The sequence below is a fragment of the Podarcis bocagei genome, assembly GCF_964188305.1.
Source record: "Podarcis bocagei genome assembly, chromosome: 1".
NCBI classification, from domain to species: Eukaryota; Metazoa; Chordata; class Lepidosauria; order Squamata; family Lacertidae; genus Podarcis; species Podarcis bocagei.
In genome coordinates, this window is record NC_138125.1 from 18,745,015 (window position 1) to 18,763,371 (window position 18,357).

The 18,357-nt window shown below is 45.3% G+C and overlaps 1 protein-coding gene across 4 annotated transcripts in view; it reads left to right on the forward strand.

Annotated features, from left to right (window-relative positions):
* Positions 1-17,906, forward strand: part of CCDC85C (coiled-coil domain containing 85C) — a 188,729-nt gene extending 170,823 nt beyond the window's left edge. For 3 of the 4 annotated variants that reach the window (XM_081193604.1, XM_081193602.1, XM_081193601.1), the window contains 3 exons: positions 1,966-2,061; positions 7,306-7,404; positions 10,470-17,906. In XM_081193604.1, coding sequence (XP_081049730.1) covers positions 1,966-2,061; positions 7,306-7,404; positions 10,470-10,559 — 285 coding nt within the window. In that variant the 3' untranslated portion in view covers positions 10,560-17,906. The remainder of the gene's footprint in view (positions 1-1,965; positions 2,062-7,305; positions 7,405-10,469) is intronic. The other variant, XM_081193603.1, reaches the window with a different exon arrangement.
* Positions 17,907-18,357: the final 451 nt, after the last annotated feature.

Here is an 18,357-nt window from a genome sequence, read left to right on the forward strand (position 1 = left end):
CACTCAGGTTTCTTGACATTAAAGGAACTTTTTTTGACTTTTCAACAGAACGCCAAACATCAGAGAACTTGATGGCCCATTCATTAAAAAAACAAGCCCTCCTTTAGCTGCAGCTGTGTGTATATACTTACCTCCTGGGTTCCCTTCACAACCTTCCTTGAAGGGCACTTGATGCTCTTTGGAGAATGTTGCCATGCAGCCAGCGAACTGGGTGCCAAATATTCTCTCCCTCTGCTCGTGTCAGACAGAATGTTGCTTCCTAGTTAAAAGCGACCCAGTGCTATGGGTGACTTCAAAGGTTAAGTTGGTTTCCGGGGTTGAAAACTTTCCTGGTATGTTCTGAGTAAACATTTCATTCCACCAAGGACACCAAGGTGCATGTTAGGTAAAACTGTATTTAATTGTAAATTGGTCCTTTTGCTACTGGAAAAGCCACTTCAGGAGGAGTCATTTGGGCCTGGGAAACTTGCCCCTCCAGTAATGTACAGTCATACCTCGGAAGTTGAATGCCTTGCGAGTTGAACGTTTTGGCTCCCGAATGGCACAAACACGGAAGCGAGTGTTCCGGTTTGCGAATGTTCTTTGGAACCCGAATGTCTGACGCGGCTTCCGATAGGCTGCAGGAGCTTCCTGCAGCCAATCAGAAGCCATGCCTTGGTTCCTGAATGTTTTGGAAGTCGAACGGACTTCTGGAGCAGATTCCGTTCGACTTCTGAGGTATGACTCTAGTGACAAATTCAGAAGTGCAGGGTCCCTTCAGGGTATCTAGCCAAGTCTCTCACAGCCACACTTCTTTATAATTAATAATAATTTAGGGTGCATTGCAATGATCAGTGCAGACATCCATGTGTTTCCTTTCAGCTAGACCTACCATTTTCTGTGTGGATAACATGGGCAAATAATTTGGAGTGCTCTTTCACAGTGACTTGAGCTTTTATCAAAGTCCCATTGTACGTAACAGAACTTGTACACCGTTCTCTTGAAACCTTGTGCTTTCAGTGTTCGTAAAAGCTTAGCTGTGGAGCATACAGAACACCTTATTAGGTATGATGGTTCCAACCAGCACCAATATGGACGCCTCTGAAGATCTTGTTGCCCAAGTTATACTCTGTTGGTAGAGCATGAGACTTGACCACATATCACCCTCATGGTCCCTTCCAACTGCACAAGTCTATGATTCTATGACATCCTTAAATAAGCACATAAATAACAAACCATGAGAAGGATGCCTCTAAAGATATCAGGGGAAATCCAGCCACATGGGTGGGGTATAATAAATAAATAATAATAATAATAAAATAATAATAATAATATTGCTGTCATAATCATCTACCTTTAGACACCAGGTAAAGGTAAAGGGACCCCTGACCATTAGGTCCAGTCGTGACCGACTCTGGGGTTGCGGCGCTCATCTCGCTTTATTGGTACAGCTTTATTGGTACAGCTTCTGGGTCATGTGGCCAGCAGGACTAAGCCGCTTCTGGCAAAACAGAGCAGCGCACGGAAACGCCGTTTACCTTCCCGCCAGAGCGGTACCTATTTATCTACTTGCACTTTGACGTGCTTTCGAACTGCTAGGTTGGCAGGAGCTGGGACCAAGCAATGGGAGCTCACCCCGTTGTGGGGATTCGAACCACCAACCTTCTGATTGGCAAGTCCTAGGCTCTGTGGTTTAACCCACAGCACCAGACACCACATCAAATCGAGATGACAGTCCAAATAAACCATAATGAAACTTTAGACACACACATCCCATTAATCCAGAGCTGGGTCAGGTGTTCTTTGGATCAGGTCAGAGCCTAAAACTATATAAAATCTGTAGTTTTAAAAAATCACAATATGTGTTGGTTTTCTATATAAAAAATCACAACATGCGTTGGTTTCCTCGGATTCTTGGGCAGCACCAGATGTTTCTTGCTGGAATATATATATACTTACAAGTGTTTGCTCTCTTGTCTTTTGCAGGGCCCTGTCCGTATGGCTCCTGATCTTGCCGCGTCTCCTGCCGTGGGATACGTCTCCATGAACCAGAAACCTGAAGCCGTGGTGCACGCTATGAAGGTAAGGGGTGGGGTGTTTTGCATGCATTCATATAGGCTTTGCATTCTAGCTCAAGGGAGGAAGACAATGAGGAGAGGCAATCAGAGGCTCTGGGCTGAGAAATAGCAGAGCAGGTGTGCTCTTTTTATTGACATAAGAAGAGCTCTGCTAGATCAGGCCTTAAGCCCATCTAGTCCGCCACCCTGTTGCCCATGAGTGGCCAACCAGTTGCCCATGAGGTTGCCCAGTGGCCAACCAGTTGCCCATGAGAAGCCCATAAGCAGGACCTGAGAACAAGAGCCCTCTTCCCATCTGTGGTTTCCAGCAACTGGCATTCATAGAATCTTAGAGCTGGAAGGGACCAGGAGGGTCATCTAGTCCAAGGCAGGAATCTCAGCTAAAGCATCCATGGCAGATGGCTGTCCAACCTCGACTTAGAAACCTCCAAGGAAGGAGAGAAACATACAGCCTGTGGCAGTACCTAGTAGCCATTGATCACCCTCTCCTTGAATTTGCCTGACCATCTTTTGAAGCCATCCAATTTGGTGGTCACCATTGCCTGGCTTGCAACTGATATTCAGAGGCTGACTGTCTCTGATACAAGAAGTAGCACAACACCCAACACGGCTAGCCTCATCCTCCATGAATTTGCCTAACTCTCAATAATAATAATAATAATAATAATAATAATAATAATAATAATAATAATAATTTATTATTTATACCCAACCCATCTGGTTGGGTTTCCCCAGCCACTCTGGGCGCCTCCCAACAGAATAATAATAATAATAATAATAATAATAATAATAATACAGTGGTACCTCTGCTTACAGATGCGATCTGTTCCGGGGTGCCATTCGCACCTCGAAAAGTCTAAAAGTAGAGTGCCACTTCTGCGCGTGCGTGTGACGGAATACAGCACTCCTGCGCATGCATGAAGCAGCGAACCCGGAAGTACAGTGGTACCTCAGGCTAAGAACGTAATTCGTTCTGGAGGTCCACTCTTAACCTTAAACTATTCTTAACCTGAGGTACCACTTTACCTAATGGGGCCTCCCACTGCCGCCGCGCCGCCACTGCATAATTTCTGTTCTCATCCTGAAGCAAAATTCTTAACCCGAGGTACTATTTCTGAGTCTGTAACCTGAGGTACCACTGTAAACGCTTCCAGGTTTGCCGCATTCGTAACCAGAAAAAATGCAACTTGAAGCAAATGCAACTTGAGGTATGACTGTAATAATAAAGCAATAAAACATTAGACATTAAAAACTTCCCTAAACAGGGCTGCCTTCAGATGTCTTCTAAAATTCAGATAGTTGTTTATTTCCTTGACATCTGATGAGAGGGCATTCCACAGAGCGGGCGCCACTTCCGAGAAGGCCCTCTGCCTGGTTCCCTGTAACCTCACTTCTTGCAGGGAGGGAAGTGCCAGAAGGCGCTCGGAGCTGGACCTCAGTGTCTGGGCAGAACGATGTGGGTGGAGACGCTCCTTCAGGCATACTGGGCCGAGGCCATTTAGGGCTTTAAAGGTCAGCACCAACACTTTGAATTGTGCTCGGAAACGTACTGGGAGCCAATGTTCATCTCTCAGGACTGGTGTTATATGGTCTCGGCAGCCACTCCCAGTCACCAGTCTAGCTGCCTCATTAGTCGTAGTTTCTGGGGCACCTTCAAAGGCAGCCCCAGGTAGAGCACATTGCAGTAGTCCAGTGCTACATTTTAAAGCCATTGCTACATCTTGGGGCAGCAAATTCTCCAGATTACCTCTGCCTCGTGTGAAGAAGTACTTTCTTTTGTCTGTTAAGAGTTCACACGCATGAGCTTAGGCTACTCCCTCACGAGGGCAGCAGAAGGAGCATGACAACATCGGATAGGAATAGCCGAAGCTTCTCTGACTGGGCCCCGTGTTCCTCAGACCAGTGTTGACACTGGTGTTCCCCACAGGAAATGGAAACCTCTAGCGCTGCTGTGAGGAATTCTGGGAAAGAGGAGTTAGAAGTCTCTTTTCTATGCTGAACGCAACAAAAGTGATCGCAAACCAAATCCTCCACTTTGCCATAGCCACGTACGCACAGAGTAAATGTCACATCGCTGTATCTGTATCGTCCCCCGGAGACCATTGTTTTCATTATCCACGAGTTTCAATGCTGCGCAAAGCACTCTTAATGTACCAGGCCTGAGGGCACTTAGATAATCTTCCAGGTTGCGATGCTGTGCATAGATACCAAGGAAAGGGGGTGGGGGGAGAGAAAGCTTGCTCAGCTGGCAGAATGAGCTTGTATTTCTGGGTCCAGAAATCTATTTTTAACAGAACAGACTACGAACGCTGCATTTCATCAGGGCACATTGACAGAGAAAACTGCCGAGCATCTTCCAGTGGCACAGCTGTTGGAGGCCCAGATCCCCTAAAGCGCAGCCTTTCCAAGGGTTGCCACCTTATAGTTACAGCCCTGCTCCTCTGCTACTAGCAGCCCGAGATGCAGGAATTGAGCAGATGAGTTGTTTTCCATTGTTTCCTTTGCGGGTCTTTGATAAGCTTCACCTTAATTTCTGTTTGTCAGGCTTCTGTCGAAGGCACAGGGCAAGGTCAGAGAGGAAAGGTGGCAATGCTAGGAGAAAATTGCCCGTTGAGTGTTGCAACCTTTTCCTCCTGCCAGCGGCTTTGTGTTTTTCTACATTTGTATGATTTGGACTCGTTCACCTCTAGGGGGGGAATTATCAAATAGCTTATAAAATCCATTAATAATAATATTGCTGGGCATATGTTCAACAGGAGCAGTTTCCTGCATCCATGCATCTTCATGCAATACAATGCAAGCAGATATGAGGGTTTTTCCTTGCCACAAATCCCTGTAGTTAACATTTTACACTGGGGAAAGCGATATGAGGATGGAGGGTTTCATGCAGGCAATAAAACCTAATGGAGAGTCTCAGCCTGGAGTACATACATGTGGCCGTGTGCATTTATTCAGCTACCGGCATGATATTTCTGGGGCTGGGATTTGATTATCCAGGCTGATGAGTATCGCAGGCGTGCCCAGACCAACGAGTCAGTTTCGCAGCCTGCATCCAGCTTGATCAATAATTAATTCCTTCCTATTCATTAGAGATCTATTTTTATTTGCAAGCTTGTAAATGCCGCTTGCTTGCTTCCTCTGGTGTTCCTGCGCCCCCTTGCAAAAAAGAGAGGAGCCAACGGATTGAATTAATTTAAGCGAAACTGTACAGTCATGCAAAATTGCCATTGGTTCAAAATATGTCGGTTAAGCTAGTGGATAATGCAATTTCCAAAGTAGGTTAAGGGCCCTAAGAGAATGACCTATTTTTGTAACTGAGACTTCTGAGGCACGGCAGGAAAAGGAAGCATTGGTCCAGTTCAAAGCGGTCAGTGTGCAAAGCGCAGTGCCATCCGCTAGAAAGCTGAGCGGAGCATTTGTGCCTGGTTTTACAGAGTGTTGTGTTCATCTGAATTGAAACAATCCACATTCGTTGCGGTGTTAACCATAATTCTGTCATCGAGTGGGGGGTGGGGGTGGAAGCTTGATTCTTCAATCAGAATTACGATGTGGGTGATTATGATGCTCGTGTCACAGCACTCTCAGGAATGTCCAGCGTGAGAAATTAACTCTTTCTTGTCAAAAGCACACTTGCAAGTTAGGAAAAGTCTTGCGTCTCTCAGGTGTGTACCCAACGAGGCAGTTGCGGCAACAGGGAGGGGGGCCTCCCCCCCAGCTCAGCTTATGTATCTCCCCCACCTGAGCAGGCAGAGACGACGTCTGTGTGCAGCTTGCTTCAGTCCTCTTCTGGTCCTGGGAGACAGTGCAGCAGGAGAGGTGGGGGCAGGAGAAAGAGGTGTGGCAGCCCTGGGCTCTACACCAGCCTGACCTTTCCCTCCCTCCTCCTGCACCTGCTCTTGACTCTCCAATCCTGCAGCTTCTCCTGCCTCCGACTCTCGTCTCCTGGCTGCTACAGGCTACCATGGATCCACTGACAGCTAGACATGAATGGTCATGAGGGTAGTCATGTGTCTCTTGCTTTGCAGAGGACCATCCTCTGTCTGAAAGGAGTCCTCTGTCCAGTCCAGGCTTTCTTTATATTAAAGATAAAGAACTCCAAGAAGGGAGAGCAGGGGCCTTGAAGTTGCCCATATCCATACCTGGAAAGCAGACTGAGCAGGTACACACAGTCACCTGGTCTTTCCCATAGCGGCGAGATGTATTTCTGTTTAAAATATAGTAATGATTTATCCGTTTGTGTCTGTACAGTTTAATCAGCATCACCTTCTGCAAATCTGTATACAGTTGTACCTTGGAGATCGAATGGAATCTGTTCCGGAAGTCCGTTCGACTTCCGAAAAGATCGGAAACCAAGGCGCGGCTTCTGATTGGCTGCAGGAAGCTGCTGCAGCCAATCGGAAGCTGTGGCGGACGTTCGGGTTCCAAAGAACGTTCGCAAACCGGAACACTCACATCTGGGTTTGCGGCGTTTGGGAGCCAAAACGTTCGACTTGCAAGGCATTTGGGATCCAAGGTACGATTGTACTCTTTTGTCTGCTCTTTGGCAGGTAATGCATAAGTGGCCGCTCTGCTTTATGCAGAGCCGCACTGTCCATCTTTGTAGCTCAGCATTGTCCAACTAACTGGCTCAGGTTTAGGGCAGGAGTCTTTCCCTGGAGAAGTCAGGGATTGAACCTGGAACCTTTTGTATGCATAGCATCTACCACTGAAGCTCCAGTCCTTCCTTAACCGCTTATGGACCACTCTTCCTTTACTGTCTTCTGTACCTAACCATGACGGCAGAAGTTTGTCTCTTTTCACCATACCTTGGCACGATTTTGGAGCAGGAGATCTGAGTCAGGCCACAGCTTTTTCCAGCTTTGTTGCCTTGCACCTGATGCTCTTTTGTGTCAGGAACTGCACAATTCAATGGCAATATGGGCAGCATCCAGTGACCATTTGCAAAAAGTGTGTATGCATATGTTGAAAGTAGATCATATGTTTTTTTTCCCCGGAACCCCCCCCCCCAGTGCTAACCATTCATTTCCAGCTTAGTGATATATGCAGATGGAACATTTATCTCAAGCTCCATATGTTTTACTGGCAATTAGACTTCCCACTCTCCTATGCGTGTGTTGAGATTTTGCCCTGTTTGCCCTCCCAACGTGGCAGACAGCATGAGGATGGAGTGGTCATTCCACTTAGGGGTACCTTAGGGCCTATCACTGTGTGACATCATTTTACAATTTCATGTCCATTGTGTTTGTAGGTCCTTGAAGTCCATGAGAATTTGGACAGGCAAATACAAGAAAACTATGAAGAAGACCTGAGTGAAAAGGAGAAAGCAATTGTTCGTGAAATGTGCAATGTAATGAACCCATTTTCACAGTCTTTCCCATTTCAGTTTTTCACTTCCAACTGTGGTGTTAAATGCTGTCCAATATCTTGTTCTGTGTGTGCAGGCTTAGTCGCTTGTTGTCTTTGCAACCTGCAGAGAAATTGGGTTACGAATACTGTCAGTCAAAACGTTCACACACTCAGAATGCTTGTGGGTGTAAGGTTGCAGAGGCTTACTGCAGTTTTACAGAAATGTGACCATCTTGGCTCCTTCCATCCTCCCAGTCATGGTCATTATAGTTCAACATGGCGATGAGAATCACCTATTGAAGGTCTTTCCCCCTATCTGATCCCAAAACCACAGTTCTTAAGGCTTCCTGTGAATGGGAATTGTTATTAAATCAGTTAAATCTACAATCCTATATACGGTTACATGAGAGTTGTAATCCAAAACATCTGAAGGGCACCAGGTTGGGTCCGACTTAGACCCTCACATATATATGGATATATGGACTGGTGTATTTTGTGTGTTGAGTTATGGTTGGCGTTTGGCTTCCTTCACTGAAAAATGTGGGTGGGGGGAATTCCATTCATGAATCAGGATTCCCATAGCCAGAATGGTTCGGGGCCTGTGTGTCTTATTGGACTATAATCCAGAGAGTGTCTTGGTACTCTAGAGCAGCCTTTCTCAACCTTGGGTTCCCTGATGTTATTGGGAGTCTCAAAGAAAGACGTGCTCTCCCAAGCCCATGTTCCCAGCATGCTGACACTCCTGTCTCCAGTGCCTGGAGGCAGACAGGTTGTGCTTCCATAGCAGTGACCAGAGGAGGAATGGGCACTGGGAGGAGCACAGAGAGAAGAAACGCCGTGGTGCATCTGCAGCAGCACAACCAGGTGCCTTCATCTGCCCCAGCTGCAATGAAACATGTCTCTCCCGTATCAGTCTCTACAGCTGCAGTGGGCGCTGCAACTCTTGACTTCACCCTCAAGAGATGTACTTCTCCATTGTCTCCTGCGACAGTTGGGTGTCAACAACCACTCCCATTATTTCTGACCGTTGCCCCTGCTGGTTATGGATGATGGGCGTTGTAGTCCAATAGGCTATGGGGACCCAAGGTTGGGAAAGGCTACTCTTGAAGGTTGTGCATAACAAATTGCTTTTGAAAGTCAAAAACTGTGGTCATCTTTTACTTCCCCTTCTTTCCTCTTTTGCAAGTGAAAAGCCTCCCTGGATCTTCAATTTCAGACTGCCCCAGTGCATGTTTAGATAGATAGATAGATAGATAGATAGATAGATAGATAGATAGATAGATAGATAGATAGATAGATATTCTTTGGAACCTCAACTGGGGCTTATCTTTAGTTAACTGTGTATAGGACTGCAGCCCTGCAGCCCAGTCCTGTGTCAGTGATCTCTCGATAAGAGTGGGTAGGATTTAACCTCTGCCTTGAAATTCTCTGGTTCGCATCCACTTGTTTTGACTATTTCAGGTCTGTTCCCCTAAAAACCAAACATAAACAAAACTTTGGAGCATTACAACGCTCGTGGGGCCACCTAGGGTAACAGTTATGGTTGAAAGCTCATACTCCCCAGTGGGATCTGGTCCAATTTAGAAGCTTTCAGTAGATGGAAACCGCTAATCTATGTATGATGTGAACACCCTGGGCTTGTGGGTTGCCACATGGCACGAAGCCATAAGCACCAATGACAAAAGAAGCCCTGTTTCTTTAAGCGCACTGTTGCACGGGAAAGGCATCGTGGTTTTTCCCACACACAAAGAGTGAAAAAACGTTCCAGGATACGTCCCTGGAAAACCGCTGTGAACCTTAGACTTGGGTGGTTTCCCACAAACCATCTTGCCATTGCAAGTGCCATCAACTAATCCGCCCTCTGGGATGTGAAGCACTGCGGAATGTGCTCTGTTGTTCGACAATGAAATCTGTAATCTGCCTTTAGAAAAAGCTCGCTTTTGGTGCAGGGATGTGAGGGCTGCACCTCAAGAGGCTATCCCTTTTAGCTTCTCTTTTTAAAACAAAATAATGATGTTTGCACAGCCGGAGATATAACGACAAACAAGGAAATCTTCTCAGGAATGCTGCCAACACTTCCTGGTCTTTTGAAATGGACTCCCCAAACAGACCTTGCCAAACAGACCTGGCCTAAGAGTCTGGTTTGGCTGGCGAGCTTTCTGGAGACCAGGGATTTTTAAAGGCTCAGTAATCTGAGCCCTGCACTGGTACAGCCCTTCGTAATGCAGTCCTCTCTTTCGCTCGGTTGATTCAGAAAAGGAAGGTGTCTTAAGGAAATTGTCCAAGACGTGTAATTTTGCTGGGGCAGAGCTATGGCTCTTGCCTGGGAGCAGGGGTGGCTAATAATAATAATAATAATAATAATAATAATAATAATAATAATAATAATTTATTATTTGTATACCACCCATCTGACTGGGTTGCCCCAGCCGCTCCGGGTGGCTTCCAACAAATTGTGAAACCACAGTAAAACATCATACATTAAGAACGGATAGGAGCTCTAGTCGAAAACAGCTGGAGGGCGCTCAGTTGGCGATGGCTGCTCTAAGCATTTTTGGATTTCAAATGCAAGGCAACTTTGTGTCTGAAGGGCACACAACTTGCTCCACTTGGGAAGCAATGCTTGATGAAGGGAACATGACTCTTGCAAGCTTGCCAGCAACTGACCTAGCTCTGAACTCAACTTCTGAGCCTAATTTGCTGATTTGATACCATTACCTAAGGCATCTCTCCCGCTCTAGTTCTAATTTCGGGAGACTTTAACAAGATCAGCATTTTAAACCTGTCAGCCAATGTTATCTCGGGATCTGGGTGCCACCTAGTGAATCAGAGAGGAATCTCGCAAATCCAGCTGGGGCCAGGAATTCCTCGGAACTGCAAGCTTAGCATCCGTAGGGTCATTTACGGCCTTTACCTTTATCGTATTTTAGGACAATGAAGTCTTAAAACTGTTGTAGGCCACCCTGAGTAGCACATATAGGCACTAGAAGGGTGGGATAGAAAACTCTGTACAAATGCAGATAAAATAAATGGTAACAAGCACCCTCTCTTTCCTTTTGCTCTTAGGTCGTCTGGCGGAAACTGGGGGATGCAGCAAGCTCCAAACCATCCATCAGGCAACATCTTTCCGGAAACCAGTTCAAAGGCCCGTTATAAGCACCTCACGCAGCAAGGCTGGGAGAGGAAAGAGGAAGAGCAACAGGGACTTCTCTGCATCTAGCTGCCGGGGTTATCTTTTCCTACTCGCTCCCATCTTTCTGTAACTGTTTATAGTGTAAATAAGGCAGTTTGGAAGGCTTTGCCTGCAGGCTGTGCTGATCCAGAACAATGTTAAATGGGTTAATAACTATCCTCCAATGGCCGATTTGTGTCATTTGTATTGTAGTGACAACCTGCTTTGTTGTATGGTCATATGTAGAGATACCTGAACCCAAAAGCAAGGGACCTTCCTCGCCTCTACAGTTTCCAGTCCGTTGCCATTTTGCGATCGCAAATTTTGGTTGCACCCCATTGAGTTGACTGGGAGGTCTTGCACAACACAACTGCTTCGTTCCTCCGCCTCCCCCCAAAAAGATTAGGCTGTTTGCCATAAGGAAAGTGATGGATAAATGCATTGGAAAGTGCACTTTTTTTGGTGCAACACCACCCTGCAAACAAATCAGGACAAATGCGCAATAAAACAGGTCGTCCAAAAGCACCCGCCCTTTCTTACTTTGCCCTGTTCACGGAGCTACAACCCCAGCTGCGTTGTTTTAGAAACTAACATGGAATCCACAACACCAGAAGTAGCTCTGTGATATCTCTGTAGCCTTATTATTTTGGCAATTACCTGTTGAGAGTGATAAGCTTTGCTAGAGATCTTTGGTTGGTATTAAAATGTGCGTTTTGAGAAGCAATGCCCGGCCTGCACAGCTGAAGATATGGTGACTGCCTTCATGTTTCTAGGTCACATGCCCCACCCCAGGCTGAAGTTCCCAAATCCCGCAAGTCATGGGGGCTGCTTTAGATCAGGAATGGGCAGAAGGTAGGGTCTGCTGGGGTCTGATCTCTGGCTGATTTGCAGGGGCTTTTGACCGCCCATTGTTACAACAGTAGCAAAAACACCTTACTTAGGCTGCCTGACATGAAGAAAGCTTTCGAATGGGTTTTTCCTGTAAGTTCCTTTCAGTTCTGGTGCTGAGAACAGATTCCTAGGCTCAGAACATGCTTGGTGGCACCACGTTCTTATATTCTAACTGTTATCTGTTTTGCATCAGATAGATATTGCGGTTCTTGCAGAAAGCAAGGGAGCCCCGATAAGCCTGATGTCTGCCCATCTCTCTTGCATAGCGGCTTCCGGGCGAGGCATTCATGCGAAGGAGACCCCGCTTCCATAATCTTACATTTTTTTCACGTTGCTGCAGCAGAAATGCTGCAGCTTCCAAGCAATAATAGCAGGCACTTAATGCAACGTTGACATACGGCGAATGGTAGGCTAGAGTAGATCAAGTGCTCAGGAGGACCCAGCTCAGGTCTGGTGTCAAGGGTCGGAATCACTGACCAATTTGCCGAGGCCCACACCCTAGCCAAGGTCCCACTGCCAATTCTTGGGGTCTTGTGGCCTTCTTGCTGCCTGTTCCCCAGCAGTTTCTGAGTGAGCGAGGAGGAAAGGACCCTAACGTTTACACCATGGGTAGGCAAACTAAGGCCCAAACACCTTCTAAATCCAGCCCACGGACAGTCGGGGAACCAGCGTGTTTTTACATGAGTAGAATGTGTGCTTTTATTTAAAATACATCTATGGGTTATGTGTGGAGCATAGGAATTCGTTCTTCCCCCCTCACCTTCAAATATAGCCTGGCCCCCCACAAGGTCTGAGGGACAGTGGGCTGAAAAAGTATGCTGACCCCTGATTTACACGCCTTTTTCTCTCTGTGTGCAGTGGTGCTGATTTGCATCCAAAGGGAGAGGAAGGCAAATGGGCAAGAGTGGAGGGAAGAAAGAGGAGGCGAGCCCGCTTAGAGATGGAGCCCCACTAACAGCATTTTACCCAAGGGCGCTGGCGTTGAGCAGGCTCCTAATAGTTGCATGGAAGAGACTCGTTCAGTAAGTGGCACCCCCTGCCTGAAACCCCTCAAACCACTGCTAGGCCTTGGAGAAAGTACTGAACTAGATTCCTCAGTGTAAGGGCAGCATCCCATTCTCACCTGCCTAAACTCCCTCTTTCATGCAACTCTGCATCCGACAGCGAAAGGTACAGTTGCCTTGCCTACCTTTGCATCACCCTCCAGCGGTCGTGCTTCTGTCTCTGTTGTTGCTTTTGCTTATCCAGACGTTAGCTCCATGCCAGAAAGAAAGAAAAAAGATTATGTGTGAAGCAGTTCTTCAGTGTCCCCTCTTGCCTATGCTTTACAGAACTGAAAAGAAAATGCCACCCCTTCTCTCCATTTTTTAAATATTTATTTCAGCCTTGGCATGACATTGCAAAGAGTGGCTTGCTATCTTTCTTTCTTTCTTTCTTTCTTTCTTTCTTTCTTTCTTTCTTTCTTTCTTTCTTTCTTCTCACTGAAATAATGTGCGGAATGGTGTTATCTATAAATGTAAGCGGAGGAGCAGCCGTTTGTGTCGCACAAAGAAAACGCTGTCTTTCAGAAGTGCTGCCTCCGCGGTTCAGCCACTCGCCCGCATCAAGTGTCTCTTTGAACTCCTGCGTATAAGGTGGACGGGCCGCCGGTATTCTATTATGACAATGCAGCTCTTTTGTAACCTGCCAAAGACTTTGATCGCTTTCTCCCTGTTTCATCGCATTTCTTGGTACATCTCCTCAAATTGTATAGTGCAGGCAGAGCCAGCAGAGTGAGCTTCACACATTGCTAGAATACAACGCCCATCACCCTGAACACTCACTGGCTAAGGCTGTTGGGAGTTGTAGTCGATGTTGGCTCTCCCCAAGAAAGCATAACAACTCACTAGCCGGCTATGAAATCCCACTTGTGTAAAATAACCAACAGAAAGGGAGATTTGGGGGGGGGGGCGCTAATGCTCACTCTTCAGATATTTGCGGTTTTCCATTACCCTGAAGTTGCCAAACCTTCAGCCATTGCAGTCTGGTCTCAGAAAGAATTTTGGCTATTGTGCTGCTAGATCTTTCCGTTTTTTAGGCCTGTTTCTCTTGGATGCCACTATTCAGGGTTTGTACTTATTGAGGACCCACATAGATCTGCAAACAATAGATAAACCGAAAAGATTTGAGTCAAAGTCTTCCCAGTATACCTCTCCATTTGCATTTCCACTTGAATATGTTCCAGCGTTTCTTGGCTTTGCAAATCCTTCCCATACCCAGGTACTGGGCCTATTTGGATGTGGTTTATGACCTAGGGCGTCCAGACAGTTGCTGGGATTCAGTTGCAAACCAGCAAACTCAGGTCGTGCAAGATGGTGAGGTCTTGTGCGTCAAACAAACTCACTTCCTCAAAAGATTGCAGTAAGGAATGTGATGGGGACATGCTCTGGACAGTGTGGGAAAACACTCATTTTGAAGCATCATTATCTAACCTCCCCGGAAACAAATCAGAATAAATGCCAGTGTTGACAAGTCGGGGTGAATGAATACTCAATAAACAGGTCACCTAGCAGCACCCCTGGGAATTATCCGAAGGAGAGATCAGGTGGGGCCTTGGGCTCACAACACAGCCTCCCTCCTTCCTTGCTCTTCTCACCACAGGCAGATATAACAGTGATAATCTCCCTGTTGTTCTCCCCCCCCCCCTTTATTTTCTTATTCAAGTAAGAGGAATGAGGATTGGAACCCAAGGCTTTTTTCCAGGCACTCTCTCCCAAAAAGCCCTTAACATACTCAGGTGAACATTCACTTAATGAAAACTGTAATACCAGAAATATTTATGCCCATGTCCCCTCTCCATACCTGTAAAATCCAACTCATCCATTTAAATAGGCTCAAACTGACCCAAACCATTTTCAGGTCAGTTGTAGTTCAGCCTTTCAGAACCCATTTCTCATGTGAGCCAAAGTCCAAGAGAGCAAATTGGTCCCCCTGCTGGGAATGAAACCACTGACAGCTTAAGAGGACATTTTGCCTGTTGTGTTCTAAAAAAATGCACCTACATTCTTTTTAAGTGAAAATGGTGAATGTGAGAAGCTCAGGTGTGCAGGCATGTATGGACAGTACAGGTGGAGCAGTTAGGGAATCTGGATTGCTTAGAATGGACAGGAGGCTCAGGGATGGCCCAGGTCAGCTGAGATCCCGAGCTGAGATCTGACAGTTGAGATCCCCCGCATGTACACAGAAAATGGCTGAGAGTTAGAAGTGATAAGGCACTTAAGGCACTGTCACTGTTAGAAGTGACAGTGTAAGCCATTTGACAGTGGGGCAGACTACTTTGGAGGGTGATGGACCCCCCCTTTCTTTGAGGTTTTTGAGCAGAGGCTGGTTGGTCTACCTGTCAGTGATTGCTGTAGTGGCCGATTTCCTGTGTCTGCAGGAAGTTGAACCAGGTGCCTCTGAAAAACTATCGTCTATGCTGAAATAACCGTTTTTTTCTCTCCAACCTTAGTTCTCTTCTACAATATTCCACATTAATTTATATAATAGTAGATTTGCAAATCTTCTGTTTTTATTGAGTTGGTATTATTTCCCACTGATCCCTCTCCTCTCCTTTCCACTCTTATGAATCCCAACAAGAAGGTAGCAAAGGAGATGATCAGTTCTGCAAGCCACAAGTAACAGTTTATGTTTTTTTCTGTGTGTTTTTTTTTTGGGGGGGGGGGAGATTTATGTAGCCCTGCTTTGATCCACCTATTTGCTGAAGAGATCAAATGGTGCCCAGCCTCTGGAGTAACAAGAAGCCTTTTAAAGTATTAAGCAGCAGAATTTATGGGCTGTGATATTTATTCCATCATGGGACCTACACTACTGATAGATTTAGGCAGTTGTTCATACAGAAGTGTGCCCTGCTCAAGAGAAATGTGAAACTAGCCAGTAAGCATTTAATGATCTCACTCCTCACAGAACCAAAATAAAAAAAATCCTTCCAGTAGCACCTTAGAGACCAACTAAGTTTGTTATTGGTGTGAGCTTTTGTGTGCAATGCAGGAATCTCAGCTAAAGCATCCATGGCAGATGGCCATCCAACTTCTGATTAAAAAACCCCAAGGAAGGAGAGTCCACCACCTCCCGAGGGAGACCATTCCACTGTCAGAACAGCTCTTACTGTCAGAAAGTTCTTCCTGATGTTCAGTCGGAATCTCCTTTCTTGTAACTTGATGCCGTTGGTTTGAGTCCTACCCTCAAAGCTTGTTCCCTCTTCCATGTGACAGCCCTTAAGATATTTGAAGATGGTTATCATATCTCCTCTCAGTCTCCTCTTTTCCAGGCTAAACATACCCAGCTCCTTCAAGCGTTCTGCATAAGGTTTAGTTTCCATACCCTTGATCATCTTGGTTGCCCTCCTCTTGCACATGTTCCCCCGTGTAACATCCTTCTTAAATTGTGGTGCCCAGAACTGGACACAGGATTCCACGTGTGGTCTGACCAAGGCAGAATAGAGTGGTACTATTACTTCCCTTGATCCGGACATTATACTTCTGTTGATACAGCTTAGAATAGCATTAGCCTTTTTTGCTTCTGCTGCATCACACTGTTGACTCACGTTCAGCTTGTGGTCCACCAGGACCTCTGGATCCTTTTCACATGTATTGCTAGTAAGCCAGGTGTCGCCCATCTTATATTTGTGCTTCTGGTTCTGCCAGTGTGGTGTAGTGGTGAAGAGTGGTAGACTCGTAATCTGGTGAACCAGGTTTGGGTCTCCGCTCCTCCACATGCAGCTGCTGGGTGACCTTGGACTTGTCACACTTCTATGAAGTCTCTCAGCCCCACTCACCTCACAGAGTGTTTGTTGTGGGGGAGGAAGGGAAAGGAGAATGTGAGCCGCTTTGAGACACCTTTGGGTAGTAATAAAGTGGGATTTCAAATCCAAACTCCTCCTCCTCCTCCTCCTCCTCCTCCTCCTCCTCCTCTTCTTCTTCTTCTTCTTCTTCTTCTTCCTGCCTAAGTGCAGAACCTTACATTTATCCCTATTGAAATAACATTTTGTAGCTTGCGCCTAGTTCTCCAAACAGTTAAGGTCATTTCGAATTCTGATTCTGTCTTCTGTGGCATTAGCTACCCTTCCCAGTTTGGTGTCATCTGCAAATTTGATGAGTAGTGTTTTGGTGTATAGTTCAGGCCCTTATGGATCCCACTCCAGATGTTTGGGTGGGCTGGATTTTTCTTTCAGCTTTTTGAATGACAGGGGAGCTGGCAAGCCAAAGGAAAACACTTCCTTGCATTGCATTTTATTTCATTGGGTAAAATTCAAACTTTAAAAACACAACAGGGATGAAGTGTTGGCCATGAAACCAACAAATGCCATGAGCGCTACCTTCACCCCCAAGCAATCTGAAAATGAGAAGACATCCAGGACTTAGTAAACTTGCTATAGTGGATATTGCACAAACCATATTATTATAATTAGCCCTATTCAAGCAAATAATTCCCCCTGCTCCTGAGTACTTCTAATTATATGGGTTCTTTTTTTCTTTGCAATGAAAGGATAGTTTATGTTTTCATAGATGAAAGCATAAGGTACACTCAAATGCAAGATATGCATTGTAGAGTTTACAGATGTAATGCTATATGTACTTTTGTTTTGTTTTGTTAATTGCTGCTTTGTATTTAGCTCAACCTGAGCTAAAGCCAGTGTCTTCCTTGGGGATCGGGAAACGGGTGGGAAATGTCACTCAACGATTTGGCAGTATGACTTGGGTGCTGAAGTTTCAGTTGTCAAAAACAGCAAAAATAAACATTGCACACTGTGCTCTAAAGTGTGTGTTTTGGAGTGTAAATCTTGCTCTTCAGCTGAAGGGACAGCCACACACCCCTACAAACGATGGCCATTTTAAAAAAAATGAAAGTTCAAAGCTACAACCTGCTTCAGAAAGCTGGGACCAAATTTTTATACCCCAGAAATTCGTGAGCATTCGGTTTTGAGTTGCAACTGCTCTAAAACGTCCGAACAAAATTCATGGTTTTCCATCCTCTACCCTCCTTTCTTTTGAAAAAAATGGGTAACATTTTAACATTTGCAAGTGGAGGAAAATTGTGAAATGGCAAACTCCAAGTGGGCGGGCTCCCTGTACCTTTGTGAGGAAGAGCACAACCTTGTTTCAAAACGGCACATTTTTTTTAGTCAAATGATAGCGATAAATCAGTGTTTTAAAGTGACCTTTTACCTTTTTAGAAACAAGGTGGGAGAAGTACTACTGATCTTTTTTCAAAGTGCATGACTGTAAAGTGATAAAATTGTATATTTTTCATAAAGTGGGGAAAATTTGTGCTGCTTTTGGAAATCAGTATGAAATTATGATTTCTGCTCAACCTGTGATCTTACAGCCCCGCTATATTTTCTGTATATGACTGACTAAAAGAACTGGAATAAATTAGTACCTCTGCTCATGTATATATAAGCAATGTCTTTAGATCTTAGCACACACGTTTATACCTTTGAATCACTTTGCTTTTGTGAAGTTGGGATGGGGCGGGTGGGGAGGAGAGAAAATGTAAGCAGATTTTTTGATAAGTGTGTAAAACTTCATTTGAAATATTTTAGTAAAAATTAAGTAAGAGATTGTGATAGTGCATACATTCAGTTGAAGAAAATAAAATACCTTATTTGTAAGTGAGCTGTGTTGTTGGTTTTTTTGACAAACTAAGGGTTTTAAATTAATTGGATTCAAATTAGGATAGGACAATGGTTTCTGTTCACCCTGTGATCTTGCAGTCCTGCAATATTTCAACTTAGTTTGCAGTTATAGGAATATTTTGCAGAGATGCTTTCACCTGAATATTTTAAATCAGATCAGTATTTAACCATAATTTACTCCTTTTGTCCTTTTAACTAATTCCATTGGCCCCAGT